The sequence below is a fragment of the Ursus maritimus genome, unplaced genomic scaffold, assembly GCF_017311325.1.
Source record: "Ursus maritimus isolate PB19 unplaced genomic scaffold, ASM1731132v1 scaffold_5, whole genome shotgun sequence".
Classification (NCBI taxonomy): Eukaryota; Metazoa; Chordata; class Mammalia; order Carnivora; family Ursidae; genus Ursus; species Ursus maritimus.
In genome coordinates, this window is record NW_024426663.1 from 26,453,939 (window position 1) to 26,476,985 (window position 23,047).

The window sequence follows — 23,047 nt, forward strand, 5'->3', positions numbered from 1 at the left end:
ATCTCTCCGGGAAGCACCTTACGAGTCAGATGACCATGATTGCGTAAGCTACCTTGGGTATCTGAGAGTTGATATTAGCTGAATTGTGCTCTGTGGTCACCAATAAAATTTCTAATTTTGTATTGAGGAGCATATTCTAGTATCTAAGGATGATTCTTTATTACACGATGGCGGGATCATCCGGATTGCTTAACATCATCTTTCTCAAATTTCCACTGACAACCCCTAACTTTGTACATTAGACAGATGTAAACAAAATTCTATAGGGGAAAGTACTTTGGTATTTTTTTTCAAGTTTAATTCCAGTTAGTTTGCATATCGTGTAATACTAGTTTCAGGAATAGAATTTAGTGATTCATTACTTACATATAACACCAAGTGCTCATCACAAGTACCTTCCTTAATACCCATCACCCTTTTAGCCCATCCCCTCCCACCTATGGGAGAGTTCTTTGTAATTTATTCATAAAGCACTTTAAAAATTTTAAATAGATTCATAATGACAAATTAAATACCATCTTCTTATCTGTCCTCATATCAGATCTGTTGCTATTCCTTCTGTGCTCATTTTCCCATTCCTGTTTCCTGAGACAAGTTTTTCCATTACATTGTGCCTACTGCTGATGACATTATCTTGCCTGATGATGTATTGCTTATTCTTTAAGCATTAATTGACCACCCAGTGTGTACTTTTGTGTCCTGGGTATTACCTTGTGCACTATGGGGAGATATAAAAGACTTCTTTAAATACAAACATGATTTCTGTCCTCAAGTGGTTAGGCAGGAGTTCCTTCACTCAGTAAACATTAATGTGCCAAGGCATTATGCCAGGCTCTGAAAAGCCAAGGATAAACATGGTATGATCTCTGCCCTCAACAAGCTCGGTATAACTGAGGAGACCAGAGACAATAAGGAAAAGCTTTTACAAAGCAAAGTCCAAATACACGTCAATGAACATAAGAATTTTCCCCCAAAACATGTCATTTAACGATGTACTAGAAATGACAAGTTGTATCTACCTTCTGAGGAGGTCCTACACAGCTCACTTCCGCACTGCCCCCTCTTCAGCTTCCTTGGTCCTGGGCTCCAACTAGGCTGTCTGGGTGACGGTACCGTTGGTCTGTCTTCCATCTCCACTACACAGTGGTCATTTTTCTCCAATCAGCAGCATCACGTATACCCAACCCCCACCCCCAGGTATTTTTCTCCCTCCCTCATTCTGCTCACACCCTAATTATTTCAGATTTTTACTCCATACTGTCTACATTATCACTGACTCCATTTTCCCCACCTTCTTCCTTTTCCAACACAAGACCAGCTATCTTAAGAAACTCTCCTTCCTTTTCTCTTTGTTTCCTGGCTTCATTCCTTTTCATCCCGTTCTTTTTCTAGTCATTCTTATTTGTGAATCATAAGATATTTGTGACCATTACTGCTTAACAGTTTTGTTCAAAATCCCTCTTAGGTCTCCAGGTGCACCTTCCTAGTTCTCCAATTAAACCTGTATTGTATTAAGCATCAGTATTACATAGTTTTAAAAACTTTCTTACTCCATTTTTTTCATAATTTAAAATATTTTCCTCTTTTTTTTCTTACTCCATTTTTATTGTTGTTTACTAGTACTACTTCTGTTCTTTTTCTATTTTTTTATTGTAAATATAGTCTATAGTCTCAATGCTCTGAATTGAGAATCAGAAAGCCTTGTTCCATTACCTGCAAATTGGGGCAACATGTTACTTCACTTCTCTTAAGCTTCGTTTCCTTAGCTGTAAAAGGGAGCTGGTAGTTCATTTCCTGCCTTCTTCACAAAATTGTTGAGATTCAAGTATGAACATATGCTAGGAGCTCTGAAACACTATACAGGTACTAAATATCTTCCTCATTAGTTAGACTGTCTTTTGTGGGCGAGGCTAGGAACTCACACTGTCACCTGCATTTTGATAGCACTCGTTTCAGTGGCAAAATGAGCTCGAAACCCCAAATGAAGAGTTTTAAAGTTATTTCTTGCTCAGTTGAGGATTATCTAGTAAAACTCAGATGTATCTTTCTGAAAATGCAGAATTCACCTTTAATTTAGAAGCCCAAATGTGAAATTCTTTTCCTCCCTTTTGCAAGTGAGAAGCCACCCATTTAATCAATGCACCAAAAATATTTTCCCTTGGAGTTGTTTTAGGAGTTGGGGGTGGAGAAGAGCATATGGTTTATTTTCTTAGAAGGAAATCATCTAAATAAATTCTGCAGTTCATATTAACATACTTAACATTTATATTTTTGAGTTTGGGAAAACACCATATCACAGAAGGCCAGATCTGATCATATTACGTTTAATATATTATCAAAGAAGCCTTTTCAACCTGAAGCTTTCTGACCCAAGAATCTTAGTTCCAATTAAAGATCCCACACCCATCACGGGGCAGCTAATCAACAACTTCTCAGTGTGGCCTGGGTTCTAGCTTACTTGTATCCCCTGGGAGAAGCATGACTGGCATCTTGTTCTTTGGGGGGCTGGCCCAGTCAAAATAACACTCTGTAAAACTTGTTATTGGCAGCCTCTGAGGAATCAGTTCAAAATCCACCTCAAGAGGGCTTCAAATAATGTCAATATTATTTTATTCCAATGATGGGCAGAGTCAAAATTTATGCAGATGTGCACTTTTTTAATAGCAGTTTGAACAAGTTTGGAATTGGAATTGTACAATTTCTGAGGGAGGGTGGAAGAAGGAACAATAATTTAACTAATTAAAAGATGATATGGAAAATACTTGCAAGATAAAATCAGAGAAAGAGGGTCTAAGAGAATTAAATGTGTTAGCTAGAGGAAACTCTGTGTGTGTGCGTCTGTGTGTGCGTGCACGTGTGTGCGTGCACATGCACACCGATATGCTTGTATGTAACATTCATGTTTGAGGTCATAGCTTAAGGGGAAAACATTCCAGTTTGAAGAACGGGTGAATGAGAAGTAATAAAATCCCTTGAAGATAGGATTGGTATAATACTAACTATGCTTTCATAAGCTAAGTTCTTAGAGTAAGTAGGAAATACAGTACACATTAACTAAAGTAAGAAACGTAACCAAAGTGATCTTTACTTGGATTCTTTTGTGCTCCCTACTCCCTAATTATGTGATCAAGCTATTGCAGCGCCTTTTTGACTGATCTAAGCCTTTTTTGTGTAGCCTTGATCTAAGCCTTTTATTCTTGCCTTGGTGATGAAATCTACTAGAAACTCTGCACACAGACATAGCTATAGCTAAATGTTACATACACGCAGTTCCTTGCCACCCACTCATAACCAGTTCTGGGCTGGCGTTTGGAACCACTGTCTTAGCTGTTCCTTAGACACCAGTATGAAGTATGTCTTTTGCCTGTATCGTCACTCACTGATCACGGACAGCACAATTTCCATAAGACTCCCCATTGAGAAGCTTCCACTTTCACATTTTGCAGAGATTACTTCAGGTTTAAAAATAAAAAAAGTCCTGTCATTTGAAGATTTTCAAATATGCCCAGTGAGCTGGATAAGAATAAATTTCAGGGGGCGCCTGGGTGGCGCAGTCGTTAAGCGTCTGCCTTCGGCTCAGGGCGAGATCCCGGCATTCCGGGATCGAGTCCCACATCGGGCTCCTCCGCTGGGAGCCTGCTTCTTCCTCTCCCACTCCCCTGCTGTGTTCCCTCTCTCGCTGGCTGTCTCTCTGTCACATAAATAAATAAAATCTTTAAAAAAAAATAAATTTCAGAGACCTGCTACTAGCTGTTTTGTATGTTGAATGTGTCCTTTTATCTTCCTCTCCGTGTTCTTATATATCTTCCTCCCACCCTCAAAAACGTCTATACTCTGAGCCACCATGCCACGGACAGATTGCATGGAAAACAGAAATAATAAAAGAGCTGTTTTAGAAGTGTTTAAATAATAATGTAGTGTACTCTCAAATTTTGAATATTTTGAAGTCCACATTTTGAGTCAGAAATTAGATTTGAAGTTAGCTACACTTTCAAAATTGTAAATTAAGAAATGATTCATGGGACAGTGCAAGCAGAGACAAAGAGCACCCCAAATCCATCAGAGATGTGCGGCTCATCTCAGGGCACCTTGGGTGCCACAGGAATCGTGTTTGTTATACAGAAATGGGGAAGCTTCCAAGTGTATCCTTAAATACCCTCGTATATATGTTAGATTATTTTTTATTCTGGGATTACCAGTTTCTTCATTATGTATAAAATGACAAATCTCTCTTCACCAAAAAGATTTTGGCTACATATTACCACATTTTTATAAATTTAGTTTTCTTTTTGAAATAAATCAGCATTAGAATTCCTGTTGCCAAAGCACAGTTGATTATCTAATTAATAACCTTGAGCTATAAAATAATATACTTAGTTAAATTTTACTTAAATGTTGGGTTGTTTTTTTTTTGTTTTGTTTTGTTTTTTTTTAGGAAATGAAGTTATCCATGTTCATTTGAAAGTACAGTCGCTTTTCTGTATACTTGGGAAACTAACATTTTCAGAGAAAAATTTATCCCAAAAAAGAATCCTCTTTATGCTATTAACTGTGGTTCCCCAGCCCTTGGGGTTCATTGGCAAATCGGGCTCCTCTGGACTTCAGAGGATCCTTGTTCTCAGATCTTCCCTGTGGGATACACAGCAGGACAAGATAGAAGCTGTATTTCCACCACTTCATCTGCCTGTCTCTGCTTTACAGCTTCACCATATTCTAAAACAGCACATATTCTTCTGGGAATAACTCATTCATGAAATTTTAATTTTTAGGACATAACTTTGTTTTAGTTAAGTCAGAATCTTCAGAGCAATTTTCTTTTAAAAAATCTAGAACTTATTCAAAAAAGAGACTATAAAATAGAAATGGCTCAGAAAAAAACCTAAAATCTTTCTTCCACTTGAAATAACAAATAAAATTTTTAACCTTGAAGTTTATTTTTACAAGTCAATCAATTAGACCTGGAAAGAGCCCCTCAGTCACAGTATCGTATGAGCGTGCGTTGTATGGCAGTGCTGTTCTGTATTTTCTGTTGACGTGGAGTAGCAGATGACCTCCCACAGCTAAAATTGTACTGTAATAACAAGACTAGCAAATTTGAGTGGAATATGAGGCAATATGCAGCTAACTTAGTGTTTGATTAGGTTGCTAATATCAGCCATTTTATCTTCAAGTTTCCAAGTAAATCTACTCTTAAACTGATGATAGGAAAAGATTCTAAAGCAATTTGCTTTGAGCCTTCTTTTCCTCCATGAGTGCATATTGAATTCTCAAGTCCTAAGGTAGTTCTCTTGTTCTTATCTAGAGTTGTTAACCATCTTCTTTTTTTCCTATGGTTTATATAAAGAAAAAATAGTTGAAATAATGTTACTATGTAAACCACATGTCGTATTAAGAGGAAATGGTCTGAAACAGTGACCTTTTGATTAGTAGTACTACCAAGGCAGGTCATTGTCCCATCATGCCTGATCAGTGGGTAGGCTCCCTTCATCGTGCCCCTGCTGGGAATGTTTTTTAAACTCTATGTAGTTCTAGGAACTCTGTAAGCTGAGGGTGGGAAATTGAATAAATATTGATTCTGAGACTAAGGAAACAGTTGGGCTTGGTTATTTTGGGTTTTTTGTTTGTTTTTTTAACTTCCATTTGGGAAAGCATTAATACTTGTCAAGGTGTAAAGAATGAACTAGAATACACAGTAGAAGTCTAAGATTAGAATTATAAGTCTGCTTTGTCCTTAGAGATGCTGCTGTAGATTCCATTTTTGAAACAGTACAATGCAAGAGGGAAATTAAAATCTTCAACAATGCCTTGTTTTCTAAATCTTGTTTACAGAATTCTCCCAATAATATGAGCCTGAGTAATCAACCGGGCACTCCAAGGGATGATGGCGAAATGGGGGGAAATTTCTTAAATCCTTTTCAGAGTGAGAGTGTAAGTATTCCCTTGACTACATTATTATATCCAAAATGTATTTCTAAAGCTTTTCTATTAGAATATATTCATAAAGCCATTATTATGACTGCTTATCTAGAGCTCAATAGGTTGATCTTTTAAAAGTTAGAAAATTAAGTGGAATTTCTTTGGAAAAATTTTTTAAAAATTAACTTTTTCTTTTTTGCTCCTGTGTACATAGTTAGAAAAACAAAAACTATAATACTGATTTTCTTATGGAGAACATCCATCATCAAGGAACATACTGGAAACAGGTTGCATATTTGATAGTTTTTACAAGTTTCTGCATCACTAAAATGCCTAGACTCCCGACAAAACCAGGTCTGTCGTCAGTACTACCCTTAAGACTCTGAATCTTCTCTATGAGATGTCTGTACTTGTGCACTGACTTCACTGGACTGAAGGCCAATATTGGTGGTCTGCTAACCTGTGATTTACTTTTAACCTGAGCTGGATACCAGAGTTATTTTTTTGAGTTACGATTAAGGTGTTAAGCAAGGCAGTAGCATTCCATATCTCTACAGAAGAAGACAGGAGCAAAACGAGAAGCCATAAAATTCATTCACTCATTTCACAATTACTGAGCACTTACCACAGGCCAAAGCAATAGGCGACACACTGGAGAGACCAAAAAGACAACATAGTGTCTTTTCTCAAGGAGTTATTACATAATACAGTGCTTTTCTTAACCTAATATTTCACATTAGACACACCTACGGAATTTTTTAAAAATACAATTGCCCAGACCTCTCCATAGACCTAGTGAATCAGAATTTCCAGGAGTGGGACTGGTCATACCTGAAAGTGAAAAAGCTTTGTTAGTGATACTCTTGCACGTGCTCTGCTAAGAATTACTGAATTCGAATATAGTGTGAAGGATTTCAATATCCAAATCAGTTTCACCCTCATTGGATCAGTGCCCCCACATACAGATTGCTACCATTAAAATCACAGGAGAAAACTTCCCTCGTTTTGCCCTAACTCAAACTTTACCAGAGATGATACCATAAAAATGGGAAGCAGTGGCTAGTAACATATCTACTTTTGCATGGAATGGTGTTTCGAACCTAAAATTGAGTGTTCTGTGGATTCTTTCACGTCTAACAAGCATCAACCTAACACCTCTTCATGGGATAAGGCTTCTGTTGTTTTTAAACATTACTTCTGTTAAAACTAGAAATAAAATTATACTGATCTTAGTCTGTTTTATTGGCAGTATATATATGATTAGTGAGAACAAAGAATATATACATAAAAATTCATATAAAAAAATCAAAAGATTAGCCCATCAGTCATGATGAAATAGGAAAAACATGAGAAATCACATAGCTTGTTGTAACGCTTAGGATTATAGGAATTATTTTTTAGGTAATTTAGTTTGCTTCAAGACTATGGACAGTTTAGTTAATTTTAATTAGTTAAATGATCACTCTATCTAATTAGAAACATTTATTTCCTTTTCTGCTAATTCTTTCAGCATTTTAAAATGTTATAATTCAGTGAGGTATGTAATAATTCAGTTCAATTCAACATTTCTCAAGCCTCTTATATGCAACGTGCTTGGTTAAGGACGAAGTATTCTGAGATAAACACAACACATCCCTAATCTCAACTAACGCAATCTGATGGGAAGAACGTGGTTACAAAACTAATTAAAACATGTCAGATCAGTAGGTGCTCTAAGAGATATAAACCAGGCTTTTTAAAAAGTATAGAGGCAATTAGTAATCTAGGACTGGAGAAGAAAACTTTTTTAAAAAGGTCCCACATTGACTTTAGTTTTAGGGACAGGGACAAGAGGACCTCTCCCCTCTCCTTCTTTCTCAGATTTGTCACTGGGAACTGCTGCCTTGTTTATCCGTCAGCAGCGGAGGGCTGCCCCTTTCGAATCTGCCTCAGAAAGCTTTTTGTGGGGATCAAAGAATCAGCTGTAACAGGACCTGAAACACTTCTTCGCACGGGATAAACACAAGCCTCACCCTTTAAGCCGAACTGACTGTGCACATGCCAAACAGCAGATCCTCTTGTGAACGTGTGCAGAGGGAGCGAGCGGCTGGAGCAGGGCTCCTCCCCTCCCTGACTCCTGGCCCAGCCCCACTGTCCCAGAAGCCAAGAAGAAGGTACCACGCCAGACTCCTGAACGGAGTTAGCGGAAGACAAAAGCTCCCTCCCTATCTCTTCCCTCCCTCTGTCCTGTCCCCACCCGAAAAGTCCCCAAAGGAAAAATAATTGGATGGTGACTAGGGAACTCGACCACCACCTAGAGACGGTGCAGCCTTGGAAGCAGGTCCACACTGGCTGCTCCACCCTTTTGTCTGCCCGGTGAGGGCTCCGCTCGGTTACGAATGATGTAATTGTTATCTATGGCTTCCTGCATCACATCACCACGCATTTTGTTGAGACCTTTTTAAAAGATCGAGAAATGAAGAACACAGAGAAAGGAAGACTAAAGACATTCCCTGCGGACAAATGCAAGGCTTTAAAGAAGTCAATAGTCTAGGTATCCGTAAGTGAGCTTTCCTATAATCGAGGAAAAGTACAAGGATTAACGAATTTAAAAAGAAAACATTTTTGAATGAATGAACATGTAAATTCTAGTGGTTTTTTTTTAATGTATGTAACTCTGAAAAGCTCATACTTTTGAGCAGTCTGCCCTTTGAGGGTTTGTCGGTCATATCTTGAAGTTAAACCGCAGAAGGAGGCCTGAGAAGGGGGCGAACGTCTCCTGAATGTGTTTTATGTGCCAGCCACTGTCCTAGTCGCGTCACACTTGCTACTTCATTTAATTTTTATAGCAACAAAATACCCAGCCCAAAGTCAGAAACCTTCCAGTGCCAGCATGCAATACACAGAAAAATGTGAATCAAATGTTTCACTACTGAGCCTTTTTTTGGGAATCATAAATAAGACCTTTATTTCAAGAAACAAACATGCCCCCTAGTGTTCAAATTCAGTAAAATGTTTGTTTTTGAAATGAATTCAAAAAGGCTTCTTTCAGAAAGTACTTTTTTGTGTTTCTGCAGTAAGGAAAGCAGTTAGTCCTACTTCTTGAATTAAACTAGCAGAATATTTTCTCCACAGCATTGAACTATAATCGATTGAGTACAAGTGGTATTAAAAATCATGGTATCTAACAGGAATTCTAAACAAGGTGATAGGTCATCTCCTATTACCCTTTCTCCCTTTTGTCATTTTCTATTATAAAGAAATATATACCCAAATTTTCCTTTACACAGTCACATAAACACTAAATTTATTTCACTTTAGTTCAGAGTAGCTGCACTATTCTTTATTTATCTCTCATTAAGAAAATAAAATATAGATACTTAGCCATAGAAATGCAGTGAGATCTGAAGTGTATGAACAGGAGCTTATGCTCATGGTGCAAAGGTGTGATGGATATCTGCGGTGGGTTCCGTGGTACGTGAACTGTGTACAACAGGCAAAAATCACAAATTCTGTAGTTTTTACCAAGGTGTGCCGTTCCGAAATATATTTTACATAAAAAGGCAAAATAAATTAGTACACGTTTGAAATTATACCCTTAGGGTCTGGGTTGTCTGTTTTTGCTAACCCGGACAGCTAAGGACTTTGTAAGAGCCGTTAGATGATCTGACTGAGAACCAGACTCACAGAATAGTTTGGAAGCAGGGCAGCCTCGTATGCCAGCATTTGGGCACAGACATGACGATACGTTAGCCCGTACGGATGCCGCAGTACGATGGCAACGTTGCCTGTGGTCTTGGGCCAGTGCCCGGTGAATAGTTTGTGTCTCTAAGTATGAGACGCCATTTAACACCTACTCTCCTTTACTTTAGGAAAACCGTAAGCCACTTCTCATATATGTTGAAGAATAGCGATCAATAACGGAATTCCTTTTTGCTTGCACGTTCTGTGAGTTTTCCTAGAAGTTCTGTGATTTCCCTTATTTTACGTAGATGAAGCCGTTTCAGTAAAGGGCAGCAGCAGATCAGCAGTTTGCAGCCTCAGCAGTGCAAGTGTGCATTGCCCGTATAGACGCTCACACGTTACACATACGCTGTACCCAGTACACTCAGAGCATCGCCTTACGGTTACTTGTACTATTCAAAACTTAAATTACATTACATGCTTGCTAATTTTTCTGGGCTGTATTGCTTAGAGCGGATGCTTCTATCCTTTCTGACTGAATCTGGCCCTTACTTTTTTAAATCTCAGTTATTCGGGATGTGTATTAAATGAGATGGTAGCTAGAGTTAATTCTGCCTTATCCTGAAATTTTTTTTTCAGAAACTTCCTTTGAAGTCCTTTGTGAAATGCATCAGTCTCTTTTACTGGCACCATATACCCATAAAATCTTTTTCTTAAAACAATGATTGATGATCTAGCTGTGCTATTTAAATTTAAAGTTATTAAAATTAAATACAGCTAAATTTTCAGTTCCTAACTTACACCAGCTACATTTTAAGAGTCCTGTAGCCATGTGTGGCTAATGACTGCTATACTGGACAGCACAGAATAGAATATATCCATCATCACAGAAAGTTCTATTGAACAGCACTTTGGATCACCATTCTCATTGTAAGTGACAACAGCTATAGAAAGCCTAGATTAAACTTTTCTGTGCCCACTTTGCCATATACTCTAATTTTTTCTACTTTTAGTAAAACCTTGGTTTCCATGTATTTTCTTGTTGTTTATTCTTACCCCTAAAAGGTCAAATATCAAAATATAATTCTGCTTTGTCAAAGGCTGTGGCTAGCTTGCTGACGCTTGCTGTTATTATTTATAATGGGAGATTTTCATGGTATCATCTGATGAATGAGGGGATATCCTCCTGGCACAGGCGCGGGGTGGGCTCATTTCATCAGTTTTTGTCTGATCACTTTGGGTTTTAGGTTTTGCTTTGCTCTGCTCTGCTTTCTTGCTGCCACTCTCCAGGGTAAAGGCAGAGAGGTTTTTCCGTCAAACCGAATCCCTTTCTCTTCTCTGGAAGTCTCCCCTTTGTATCACACCCTACTCACTGTAATCCAACATTAGAGTCAATAACATATATAATTTAGCTTTCCTATACTGAAAGGAAATTCGAGGCTATTAAGTGATTAACAGTTAGATTTTCCATGATTTGACCTGCATCTAAAGGATTAATAATCATCCCTCTAGGGTCTGCTGACCCATTTTTCAGGCCTCCTCATCCACTTGTACTCAGGATCAATGTGAGGTTTGGGTTTGAGCCCTAGATTTGCCCCTAACGACTTTCTGTGCAGACTTCTGTCAGCTGAGCCGTTGTCACCCTGTGCCCTTCCTCAGGGCATCTTGCTTTGCCTGTAAAATCTTCGGTATACCCCTTACACCTTCTTTCTGGTTCCTGCAGTAACTCAGGTCATCTAGAACTCACTTCATTCTGGTCTACCTCCTCTGCTTTTAAAGTTCACACTCCCATTCCCAGGGTCATCACTTTTCCTGTTGAAGGCCCTGCTGCCTGAGACCAATCCTCTTGACTTCACCTGCCTCTTCCCATGGGGCACAATTGTTAATGTTTTATTTAAAGATTTATTTATTTTAGAAAGAAAGAGAAAGAGAGAGTGCGGGGAGGGGCAGAGGGAGAGACAAGCAGACTCCCCACTGAGCAAGGAGACCAACGACTGGGGCTGGACCCCACCACCCATGAGATCACAACGTGAGCCGGAAGGACTAGTCCCACGGTCAACTGACTGAGCCACCCAGGCCCCTCCATTATTAACACGTTGAAAGGAATCCCCTTTTGCTCTGGTCCTCACCAGGTCCTCACCAAATATTTTTGGGTTTACATTTACATTTTCATCTCAAAACCGTCTTCATCTGGAGACCATTACCATTTGGGAGTGGTTGCTCCTCCCCACATCTCAGACAATCTAGAACTGTGCTGTCCAAAATGGTGCCCCCTAGCTACATGGGGATATTTAAATTTAAATAAATAACATTAAAATTACAGTTCCTCAGTCACACTAGCCCATTTCATGTGTTCAGTGGTGACGTGTAGCTAGTGGCTTCCCTGGTGGACAGCATAGATCATAGAACCTGTCTGTGGTTGAAGAAAGTTCTGTCGGATCGTGTTACGCTAGAACTTTTCCATCACATTCTATTCCTTAGGCATACGCGTAGATTGGCATAATTATCACAATAGTTGTTCTTTTTTCCTCAATAATTTTTGAGACCCCTTTTCCAAATTTCTGAAAGCCTCACCTTTTACCAGTTGTAAGCCTCATGAAACTGACAAGTAATGTGTAACAACAGTGTCCCCTGTTCCCACCCTAAAAATATTGTGGATTGAAATTGGAGCCACAGAATAGAGCAAAACACGTAGATCCTTAAGTATAAACCAGATTCTTAAGCATTTTAAATGCTCCATGAGAGCTGCTTGGGGCCAGCTGGGAGTTGTTTTTTATTTTGTTTTATTTCCCTTACACTATTAACTAACCACTTCCTGAACACTTTCTGTATGTTCAATGAATACATGGTTTTAAGGATTTTATATTTAATCCTCCCCAAATCCCTTTAAGATAAATGCTCTTATTAAACCCATTTTACAGGTGAGGAAACTGGAGCACAGAGAGGTTAGGAGACCTTCCAAGTTTACATAGCTAGTAGGTAATGGGATTGTCCCTCATACTTACTTCATTGTGGATTGGATTCACTCAGAATGTTACAAATGTCCACAACACATGAATCTGGCTAGAAGGAAAAGACTGAGGGACTGGGGAATTATCAACCACTTAAGTGCAGGCAAAGAAGGAGACTGGTCGCTTTCCAGAGGAAATACTAAAAATTTCAGAACTTAGTCAATTCTATATAAATTTACTCTTTTTATAGCTTTTTATTTTTATGTTAGATGAGGTTAAAAGCTTGAGCATAAAAGGTTTTAAGACATTAAAATTCATAGTTACTACTGTTTACCAAGAAGAACATTAGTGGCCTGTAAAAGAACTGTTGTTAAAATATGGATTCTTTTTTCTTTCTAGTACTCCCCTAGCATGACAATGAGTGTGTGATCCATTACCAAGTCTCCTCATGAAAACCACAGTGAGTCAGCCCTTCACAGAACTACTACGGAAGAAAATTATTCATCACAGTGTACAGTTAAACAAAGGAATCTCAGTCACGCCAAACCAACCTTTTTATTTCCTGCTCTCTCCCCTATTTTTTGAAGAAAGCGGGTCCAAACGTGATTCAAACAACTGTACAGAGCGGCATATTAGAATTGCCCTAAACTGAACTGCAAATAATTATCTGTGTATGTATATGTGTGGGAAAGAGAATGTATTGTATATGTGTATGTTATATGGACATACGCACATACATACATTGACCCACAGGACATTGTAAAATATTATTACATGACATCTTAAGTAGAAATAAGTAGGGACTTTTATTCCATCCTTTTTTTCACGTTTACATTTTAATTATTAAAAGTTGCTCCTGCCCCTCCCTGAACTATTTTGTGCTGTGTATATCACTGCTTTATATAAGTTATTTTTTAAGGTGAACTCAGATGTTATGGTTTTGTAAATGTCTGCAATCATGGATAGGAATAAAATTGCTTATTTGAGAGCTTTCATTAAATTGCGTCTGATGCAAGTTCTCCTGTGAATCACAAAGTGTACTGTCTCAAAAAAAAAAAGGAAGAAGAAGAAGAAGAAGAAGAAGAAGAAGAAGAAGAAGAAGAAGAAGAAGAAGGAGGAGGTGTGTCCTTATCCTATGTCCAATCAAACAACTTCTCAGTTACCTTTAGTGAGAAGTATTTTTGTACTTTTTATTTAGGAAAAATACTCCAGCTAGGCCCTAACACAGTATATTTCTTCAATAACTGCGTTAGATGGAATTCTTGTCTTGTCTTTGATGATACGGAAAATCATTAATTAGCCCCAACTGCTTAGACCATAGCAATAAAATGACAGGGGTCGTCATATTTTTAGAAACATATTTTCTCTTTAACCTGATAAAGCCCAGAAGTGAAAATAAAACCATTTGCTTAAATTTGCCACTTCTCACCAGGAATAGTAGAGCTAAATTTTTAATAACATGCTAATGGAAAATGGTATCTGATTTTTATTCAGACTTCTTGTGAACATTTCCACATAGACATTGCAAAGAAGATACACCCCAATGACTGAGACTTTGAGCAGAAGGGGAAAAGAAGTTTTTCCTGTACCCGAGGGGCTCTGAGGTGCTGCTTTTCTATCCACGTAGTTTGCTTACTAGCGGCAGAACTGACTGGTAACAGTCCCATCTGTGCAGACCTCTCCCTGGCAGCACAGCACCGGCTCTGTTCCCAGGATCTAGGCCTTTTATGTCGAGGGAAATCATTTATAATAGTAACTATACTCACCCGGCCATTGACTTCAGCAGGCTATATATACATTGTGTAATTGTTCAGAAAAGAATGTGTAAATGTTAAAAATTAAAAAAAAAAAAAAAAAAAACACTTCCCTTACGAAAGCACATTGTTCTGTAGCACTTTCCAGATCTTTGGGGGGTTTTGTGTTTAATCTTACATACAAAAACCGAAATCATCATAGAAAAGTGTGAAGACTTTAATTTTGCTCTCCAAAAGATAAACTGGTGATCCTTTCTGTTCAAACTGTGCTACAAATAACCACTGGTAAACATCAACTGTATCTCAAACTCCAGAGAATCTGAAAAGCATTGTTTAATCTCAGGTAAGAGGAATCCTTCTTGCTTTAGGCTTATGGTCTCTAAAGTGGAAAATGTAGCAATATATTTGCTAGTTCCTCTTCCCAGATGCTTATTTCTCTCAAATTCATAATGATTTTTCCCTTCTGAAAGTAAAGATTTTGCTTGTGCATGACAGGGATGCTGGGCAGAACTGTTGAAGGGGGAAAGAGAAGCTGAATTAAATGTATGTTCCAGATTTAAACTCTAATCAAATGAGTCACCATTCATCCCACAGTGTGCGGGGACCTAGGACTGCACACTGGAGAACAGATTCCAGTTTTCAAGCTGCAGAGAACTTTCATGAAAAAGTCAAATTAAAAGGTCTTTAACTCAAGCCAAGGTAATCTGAAGATGGCACTTTGGATAAACATGTGAATTTACCAAGAATACGTTTAATTTTCACTTTTTTTCTGATAATTGTGGGAACACTTTCAACCCTGTGATTAATTTTATGACGGTAGAAATTTCAAAAGTTTTTTGACTATTCACTCCATTGTTACTGATCTTAAATTTCTTTTCTTTACCTTCTAAGAAGGTACTGTTTCTTATTTTCATGAACAATCATGAACCCACTTCTACTTGCCATTATTTTAGGGGTAATATTAGAATATAAATGGCAATATGGGTCCCATTATTTCTAGCTTACCTGGTCAAAATAAAAGAAGTAAAATTCAATTTTTTCAAGGTATAGCAATCAATTCATTGGAAGTATTTATTTCTTCTCTCTCTTATAATCCAGATTATAAATAGCTATTTCAAATTCTTTGAAATTCCTGAAATGGTTGAAAACTTATTTTTGAAGAGGAAGTTCTATTTAAGAAAACCATAAAATAAGAATACTGAACTTTAATATCAGATAACCTTCTCATGCGCCACATGGGGGATAGTATATCTGCATAGTAATTTTTGTATAGGTTTTGAATCATTTAAACTTTATCCTTTTCTCTTGCATTTTCCATCTCCACCTATGCATTTATATTGGTCTTGATATATACTACCTGTTCCTGAGTTCTTTTACATATTTCACCTCACAGGAATAGTATCAGCAATTCTTGCCCCCGCTGAATACAAAAAATACACATAGGAAATGTGAAAATGTGTAATAAGTGAAAACAATAATCTTCATTACTCTGCTTTGCCTTCTGCCGGACTCACTACAGTTGAAAATAGATGCCAGATTATTTCTAAAGTCTAGCTGTCTTATAACAAAGTTGCCCGTGGGAACGAAGGCTATAGGGTGCCAGAGAGCTGGTAATACCCCGCGCATCTGATGGGTGAATCCTAGTGCTCCGTTACACGTGCACAGGTGTGGACTCCGTGGCTGGTGTGTAGGAACTGCACAACTAGGAAGCTGAGGGTCAGGGTTCTCTGTTGCCCAAAAGATTAACAAATCAGTTCTGCTCCCTGAGCCGTGGAAAGTGCCCAAAACACCCTTTTCCTTCCGGGAATAGAATGAAGAAATCTTCCCTTTCTGTTTTTTATGATGCTCTAAGATAGCTGGATTCTGTGGCATTTCACAGGATCATTCAGTTACCAGTCTTCCTATAGCTTAAAAACCAGCAAATAAATTTCAGCTCGGGACATGAGGAAGCCCTACATCTGCCCACACCTTTTCTTCCTATTATTCTGGGCATGCGCAGCAAAGCCTTCCAGACTGCTCCCTCGGCAGAGAGTTTTACACAGTCCTTAATACTCTGAAGTCTTGATTGGCTCCTTCCACGACTTCCTCCATAGCTCCCTCCCAATCCCTGCATCACCCAGTAGAAATAAGATACAGACAACGTTTTTACCTTCTCAGCCCCTGAACTTTTCTTTCTCATACAGTAGGTTTTTTTTCTCATACATATAGTTTTCCCAGGAGAAATAATTGCAATTTCCATTTCTTGATTATCACTGTTAATTAGAAGCAGTGCCACAAATCATTGATACTTGACTTTGGAATGCATTATGGTATTTTAACACTGGTTTTGCCTTCCTTTTTATGTTTCATATGCCATAATGCTCTTTTCTTGAAAATACTAATTGATACGAGTAGTGCGTGAGTGTAGAGTATGGGAGGGAGAAGGTCAATATGGGGATGGGAGAGAGTTGCCACATATTCTCCAAAAGGTAACTTAGTCTTTTTTTTTAACCCCCTCCCTTGGTGGTGTAAGTTTCTTGTTTACAATGAGAAGCAGGAGTCTGTGTTTGCTTAAAACAGTCGTACCCAGTCGTAAGCAAGTGTAAAAGACCCCCTGGGTCTTTGAAGCATAACTTAAGACTGGACAAGTCAAAGGAACAATGGTGACCCACTATTAATACACTTCTGTTTTGCATACTTGTGTGAGCGCGTGCACATGCGTATATTGGGGGTGGTGATCAGAGGTTTGCTCACAAAACACTCCCACTATGACTTACATTATGTTATATTACAACCGGTAACAATTAAATGTAATTCTTTCCTTTGATTGCTTTTTATTTCATTGGTAAAGTAGATGATAAAAGTGATTTGGGATGAAAAGAGAGTAATACAAGACATAAGCAGATGGAATCTCCGGTGCCCAGCTTTAACAATACCCATGTTAGCTTGTCCACCTCAGACCTTCTTAGGAAGGCACTGCATCTGAAGGTAAGAGCATAAATGATCTTTTATTCCTTGGTACTTCACTGCCAGTAATCATGCAATGATTATAGTGGTTTTTTTTTTTATGTAGATACTTGTTTACAAGAAATTGAATTGACATTCCCTAATTTATTTTACCAAAAGCATCAGCTTTACGTATGAACTGTAAATCAGATTGAAAGAGATGACCTATAGATGAAAAACACCTTAGACCACTTTAATTACTTTTCTAAACTATACTCTAAAGAGAAATTCTCAGTTGAATAAGTCTCCTAAGGAGAATTTCCTCTGTTAAGTTTCCTTAACTTAATGTAACTTAATGTTGCGTTAATGTTAACTTAACGTCATCGGTCTTCCTGAATAGAAGAAAAATAATTTCTGTAAGTAGTTTAATGTAAATATTTTTGCTGACTACATCCCTAAAAAGGAAATGCAGTATTATCTGTAGATACTGAAAATTTTGAAGTGGGACTGAGTGTTTTCATGTATAGAATTACAGTTTGTCTCTTCTCCCTTTGTGGATTTATTATCCTCAGGATAAACTGGACTTGTTTTGATTATCCCAGGCGTTGAAATATTATGGTCTGTTCCTAGAACTATTTAGCATTTCATTTTTTAAATGAAAAATGCAATTAACATTAGAAAAGTGAGTATTAATATTCCTTTAAAAATGCTATCAAGGATTTGTTCCTAGTTAACATTAAAACTTTACCCCACTTTCTCTTTTGCATCCTATGACCTCAGTATATGGCCAAGGAAGTGAAATTTGGATTCCTCACGTGTTCTCAGAACACAATACAATACCTTGTCAGCTAAATTTCTATCATGTCCTGGTAAAATTGCTCAGTAAAATGTAATTAACCATCTAGTTATTAGGAAGGAATTCAAATAATCTGTCCAGTTGATGTAATTTGAAAGCAAATCTACTTTACATTTAGCAACACCTTAGAAATTTTCTTAATATAAACTCCTGATTAAAATGTGTATATTAGTTTCTACCAGGGCATATTTAGAAATGTTTTATTTTTCTTGCATTGAGAAGACTAAAAATTTAACAGAAACTGTATGTTAGAGTGAATAAAAGAAATGCTGTTGTTTCCAGTATGGAAAATGGAATAGTCTTTATTCATAGAATTCTTTATTCATGATAGCTATGAGCCGATCGGATTATTTAATTTACCTAATTGTGATTTTAAGAGTTTAATATGTTTTTTTACCACATGTATTAAATTGTTACCTATAATGTCATCCTAGAAAAATAGAATTATTTGTAAGGTTTCTACAAATGCACAAATTATGTATAAATATAATTGAAATCTGGGATGATTCTTTGTAATCTACATATCCTTAGTTCAACCACGATCGTCAGCTACTTGACACATTCTGTAAATTTAGCGTGCACACATGGCCATTACTGCATTTATTCTCAAGTGGATTTATCACTTAATGTCTTGGTGCAAATACCTGAGCAATTCATGGAGTGGGGAAAGTTGCCATAAAAATGTACATAAATGTCCCTTCATTTAGCACCTGTTTTCACACTTAATTTTAAAAATACGACTTTTCATTTACAGTTTCTACCCTTTCGTTTCTAGCTTCTGCTTTATTACCTATAGAAAAAGTAAGGAAAATTATTCATCAGAAGCAAGCATAAGTGTTTCTGAATGATAAATCAAAATATAACTAATGTGGATCTGTGTGTATGACTGAAGTAGATAGACATTATGCCTAACATAAAAACCAGGGAGTCTATAGTGTCAAGGAATTTATATGCATTAAGAAAAGCCTGTGTGTGGCTGGTTCTATGTGTCAGATAACTAAACCAAACACCAAAAATAATTAATATGGTTATCAAATATCTGTTAACGGATGATAGTTTTATATTTTATTCCAAACAGTATTGTACATAATGTGGAAATCTGAGGCAATTATGCAGGTAATTTATGCAAAACTATGCTTCTCCTCAAGTGCTTTCATCTTTCTGATGAATTGTACAGAGTACAGATGGTTGTCTCAGTTCACCACTGTCCAAAAAAAGATTCTGAAGTAGGTTCTGAACACTACTCTGTAGATAAATAAAAACTTAGGAGGAAAAAGATCTATAACTGAGATTAAAACTTCATCCCAGATATAAATTAAATATATAAATATTTTCCCAATAAATTCTTAAATACTGATCCCACAGTATTTAAGTATTGTTTCTAGTATTATGGTTTCGATCCAAACGAGGCTTTCTAGTTCAGCAATGCAACACATTTGTACATAGTGATTAGAAAGGAAAATGCTATAAATTCCAATGGCCAAACACCTTACTGAGCCAAAGGTTACCTCAAGTAATTTGTCAGGCAATTTTAACAAGGTGCCTGTTTTCTGGGAGATGGAGAGTGGGTAGCAAGGCAACTGAATGGTCCCTGAATTTAAAATAGGTAGGAGTCCTATAACTAAGAAAAGATTTAGCATAGATAAATAAAAGCCAGCAGAATTAGTTTAACTCCTCCTCAGCTCCTCTTGGCGAGTGAGATAACAGTGTAAAGAGTCCAAAATGAAGGAAAAGGGGTTAGAGTGTCTGCATACCCAAGCCCCAGATAATATGTATCAAATATCAAGAAAAAGTCATCAAGTATTTGTTCTCATAGTTCAAGGTATTCCTTTTTTATGGTCCAATAAAACTTTATTTACAAAAGCAGGCATGTGATTCACCAGCTATAGGTGGCTGACTTATGCTATGTAACAACAGTATTATCACAACTAAAGTTAACAAAAATTCCCCAATATTATCTAACAACCAATCTATATTCAGTTTTTGCAGTAGCCCCCAAATTGTCGTAGTTGTTGGATTTGTTCCCACTTATATTGAGAAATAATTAAAATACTTCACTGTATAAGTTTAAGGGGTACAGCATGATTATGTGATTTACGTATATTATGAAATGATTACCAGAATAGGTACAGCTAACATATAGATAAAATAAAAAGAAAAGAAAGGGAAAAAATGTTTTCCTTGTGATGAGAACACAGGATTTACTCTCTTAATAACTTTCCTGCATATTATATAGCCATGTTAGCCTTCGTCACCATGTTGTACAGTACATCTCCAGTACTTATTTATCTTATAACTGGAAATTTTTACCTTTTGACCACCTTCCTCCAATTTCCCCTTCCCCCCACTCTCAATGTATTCCTGAAAGAAGCACTTTACATCAAAAGAGGCATAAAGATTTATAAAGAAATTCCAGAAGTTTTACTCCCTACACAAATTGTCTGATGAGAAATATGGCATCCCTTTTTGGAAAGATCTGGAACCAATAGACATTGTACATATAAATGTTAAGCTGTCTCATTCAGTTTGCAAAGTTTCCCTTGAAGTATGTGTTGGGCTCTGCTTGGCTATAGCTGCTCTTCTCAATGTACAGTGGTCTCAGATTTTCCTCACAAGATTGTGTCTTTGCATCTTACAGCACGTAATTCTTGATGGTAATAGGGAGGAACCTCTTGATGTCTAGTCATGTCACATGAAAAAAATTGCATTTAAATATGCTTGCAATTTAATCTCAATTATTGCATATAATAAATTAGTATATGTTGTATAAAAGAATTCAACATTATTTATGTAAATATTGCTTCAGAAAAAAATGGCTTAAGAATTGTAAAATCAAATGTATTATTCTTTATATAGTCTTTTGTGGTGCTCACTGTTTTGTCATCAAGTTAGTTATTCACTTGTGACTGAAGGGATATTACATACTAAGTGGTCTCAAAATTGTTGTAACAGAACATATTGTTAATCATTGAAAGTGATATTAATTTTAATTTTGAGAACTCAGCATGCTATTACCCCAAGCAGTTACTAGTGAGATTTGTATATATTTACTTCATCGTTTTTTGAGAAGTATTTACCTCAGCATACTTTGCAATCCAATGAAAAACCCCCAGCGAGCTAAACTTGTATCTATGAAAAAAGAGAGAATCCAATTAACACTTTAAAAAATATAGGGCACATATGAAAGTGTTAAATGAAAATGGAAGCATTAGCAATTGCAGGAGATCCATCTCACCACAAAAGTTCCCAGATTGAAAACTGAGATGCTCACTGTAACAGTTACTAATAAGAAATGTATTGGACCAAATAAATAACCAAATCAAAACCAACATAGGAGCCAAATCTAATTTGCACCAAAGATAGATTTGTAAAGCCAGTGTGTCTAAGGATAATTACTCCACAAAATCAGACCATAACCAAACGCTCAATATTGACTCATCAGAGTTTAAAATTCAATCCATTTAGCAAAAATACCATGTGAAATCGAGGCAGTGCAATAATCTCAGGCTCTTCTCAAAAATAGTAATCTTGCTGAAAGATTTCTGGGTGCAAAATTACATGGTCCAGTAAAGCTCACTTCAGAATGTAAAGCATGCGAAGCCCAAATCTCTGTAGAGCTTGTATGCCATGAGTATCTCTAAAATGAGCGTCTTAAATCATCTCAGAGGGGAAATGGTCCAGGGTGAACAGAGGTCTGGCAAGCTGTCTCTGATTACCTCACTTACCAGATGATTTAAAACCTTGTTGTTTGGAAAGGTATTTGCTACCATATTTTCAAATGCTGGAAAGATTTGCATAATGTTTCTGTGTAAAAGAGAGTTACTGAACTGTGTATTTGCAAAAATGAATAACTAATAGCAACAGTTTCTCCTTCAAGTAACCAGAAATATTGTGTTGTTTTGCTCTGGCAGTAGGCACTTCAGCAAACATGAAATACAGATTGGAAAAGTTTATGTTCCAGAAAACATAGATGTTCATTTCAAATCTGTTTAAAATAAAATATCTTCCTGGTTTACTTGGCAGTACTGCTTCTCATCAAGTTTATACTGGGCCTCAAAAAGGAGGTTCTGTTCATCCCACTTGTGCATTAAAGTGGCACTGGAGATGTATGAGTTTATCTAATTGAAGAGGAGTTTTGGAGCAGATAAATGATTAAATCAGATATCTTCTTCGTTGCCCTTGCACAAATAGATGTTCTTACTCCTGTGAAAAGTAATGAAAGGAAGGGGAAGCGGGGACGCCAACAGGGGGCGCTCTCGTGTTCTACTGCTAATTGTCAATTGGAGAGCCTCCACTGGAAGAGAGGATACCTTGCGTTCCTGACGGGAAGAAGTCTACACTTCACCACCTCAGCAGAAGGAAGAACGGTTTCCTTCCTGCCCGGCAACAGCCTAGCCAATAAAAGACTGTCAAAACACAACCGATGAAAAGCCCCAACACTTCAGTTTACTCCAACGGATTTTTTGTTTTTAATGGCCCCTCCCAAGTACCCACTTTCCTCTAAAGAAGAGTGTTCTTCTCGTCTGTTCTCAGTTCTTGCCTATGGTTTTAACACGGCTTGCACGTCCTGAACTGCAATTCTCTGCTATTCCCAAATAAACCCATTTTTACTGGTAAAATAACGAATAGCTTTATTTTTATGGGTAACACTCCTAATGAGTAGAAAATTGGCATTTACCAACGTGAGTAATTAATCATAACCTGCTACGTAAACTTAAGAAGTTAAAGGCATACAGTGAATTCCTAACCTATTGTGCAGATTCCTTCCGGCTGTAGATGAAACTGTATACTATAGGCTTTATATTAGAGATCGCTTTGTGGTGATCTTGATTCCATTTGCCAAAAATAAGCTACATTATTCCAACTGTTTTTAGATACAAATGCCGATAATTAAGATACTTCATATCTATTTCTGGCATAAAAACCTGTACACAAAAGATATATAGAATTCAGAAACTCAGGACTTCACCAAAAGAGATTTT

The 23,047-nt window shown here is 37.2% G+C and overlaps 1 protein-coding gene and 1 long non-coding RNA gene across 12 annotated transcripts in view; both read left to right on the plus strand.

Annotated features, from left to right (window-relative positions):
- The window catches only part of SSBP2 (single stranded DNA binding protein 2), a 278,964-nt gene extending 265,434 nt beyond the window's left edge, over positions 1-13,530 (plus strand). For 5 of the 11 annotated variants that reach the window (XR_005832453.1, XM_008711042.2, XM_008711046.2 and 2 more), the window contains 2 exons: positions 5,830-5,928; positions 12,930-13,530. Coding sequence is in view for 10 of the 11 variants with exons in the window: in XM_008711042.2 (XP_008709264.1) it covers positions 5,830-5,928; positions 12,930-12,959 (129 nt within the window). In the remaining variant the exon portion in view is untranslated. Of the gene's footprint in view, positions 1-5,829; positions 5,929-9,767; positions 9,844-12,929 lie in introns of all 11 variants that reach the window. The other 6 variants (XM_008711041.2, XM_008711043.2, XM_008711045.2 and 3 more) reach the window with 2 other exon arrangements.
- A 2,136-nt stretch (positions 13,531-15,666) lies between these two features.
- LOC121100699 lies at positions 15,667-22,679 on the plus strand. The gene is made up of 2 exons (XR_005832454.1): positions 15,667-17,251; positions 22,257-22,679. It is a non-coding gene; the product is annotated as an uncharacterized LOC121100699 (long non-coding RNA).
- The last annotated feature ends 368 nt before the right edge of the window (positions 22,680-23,047 follow it).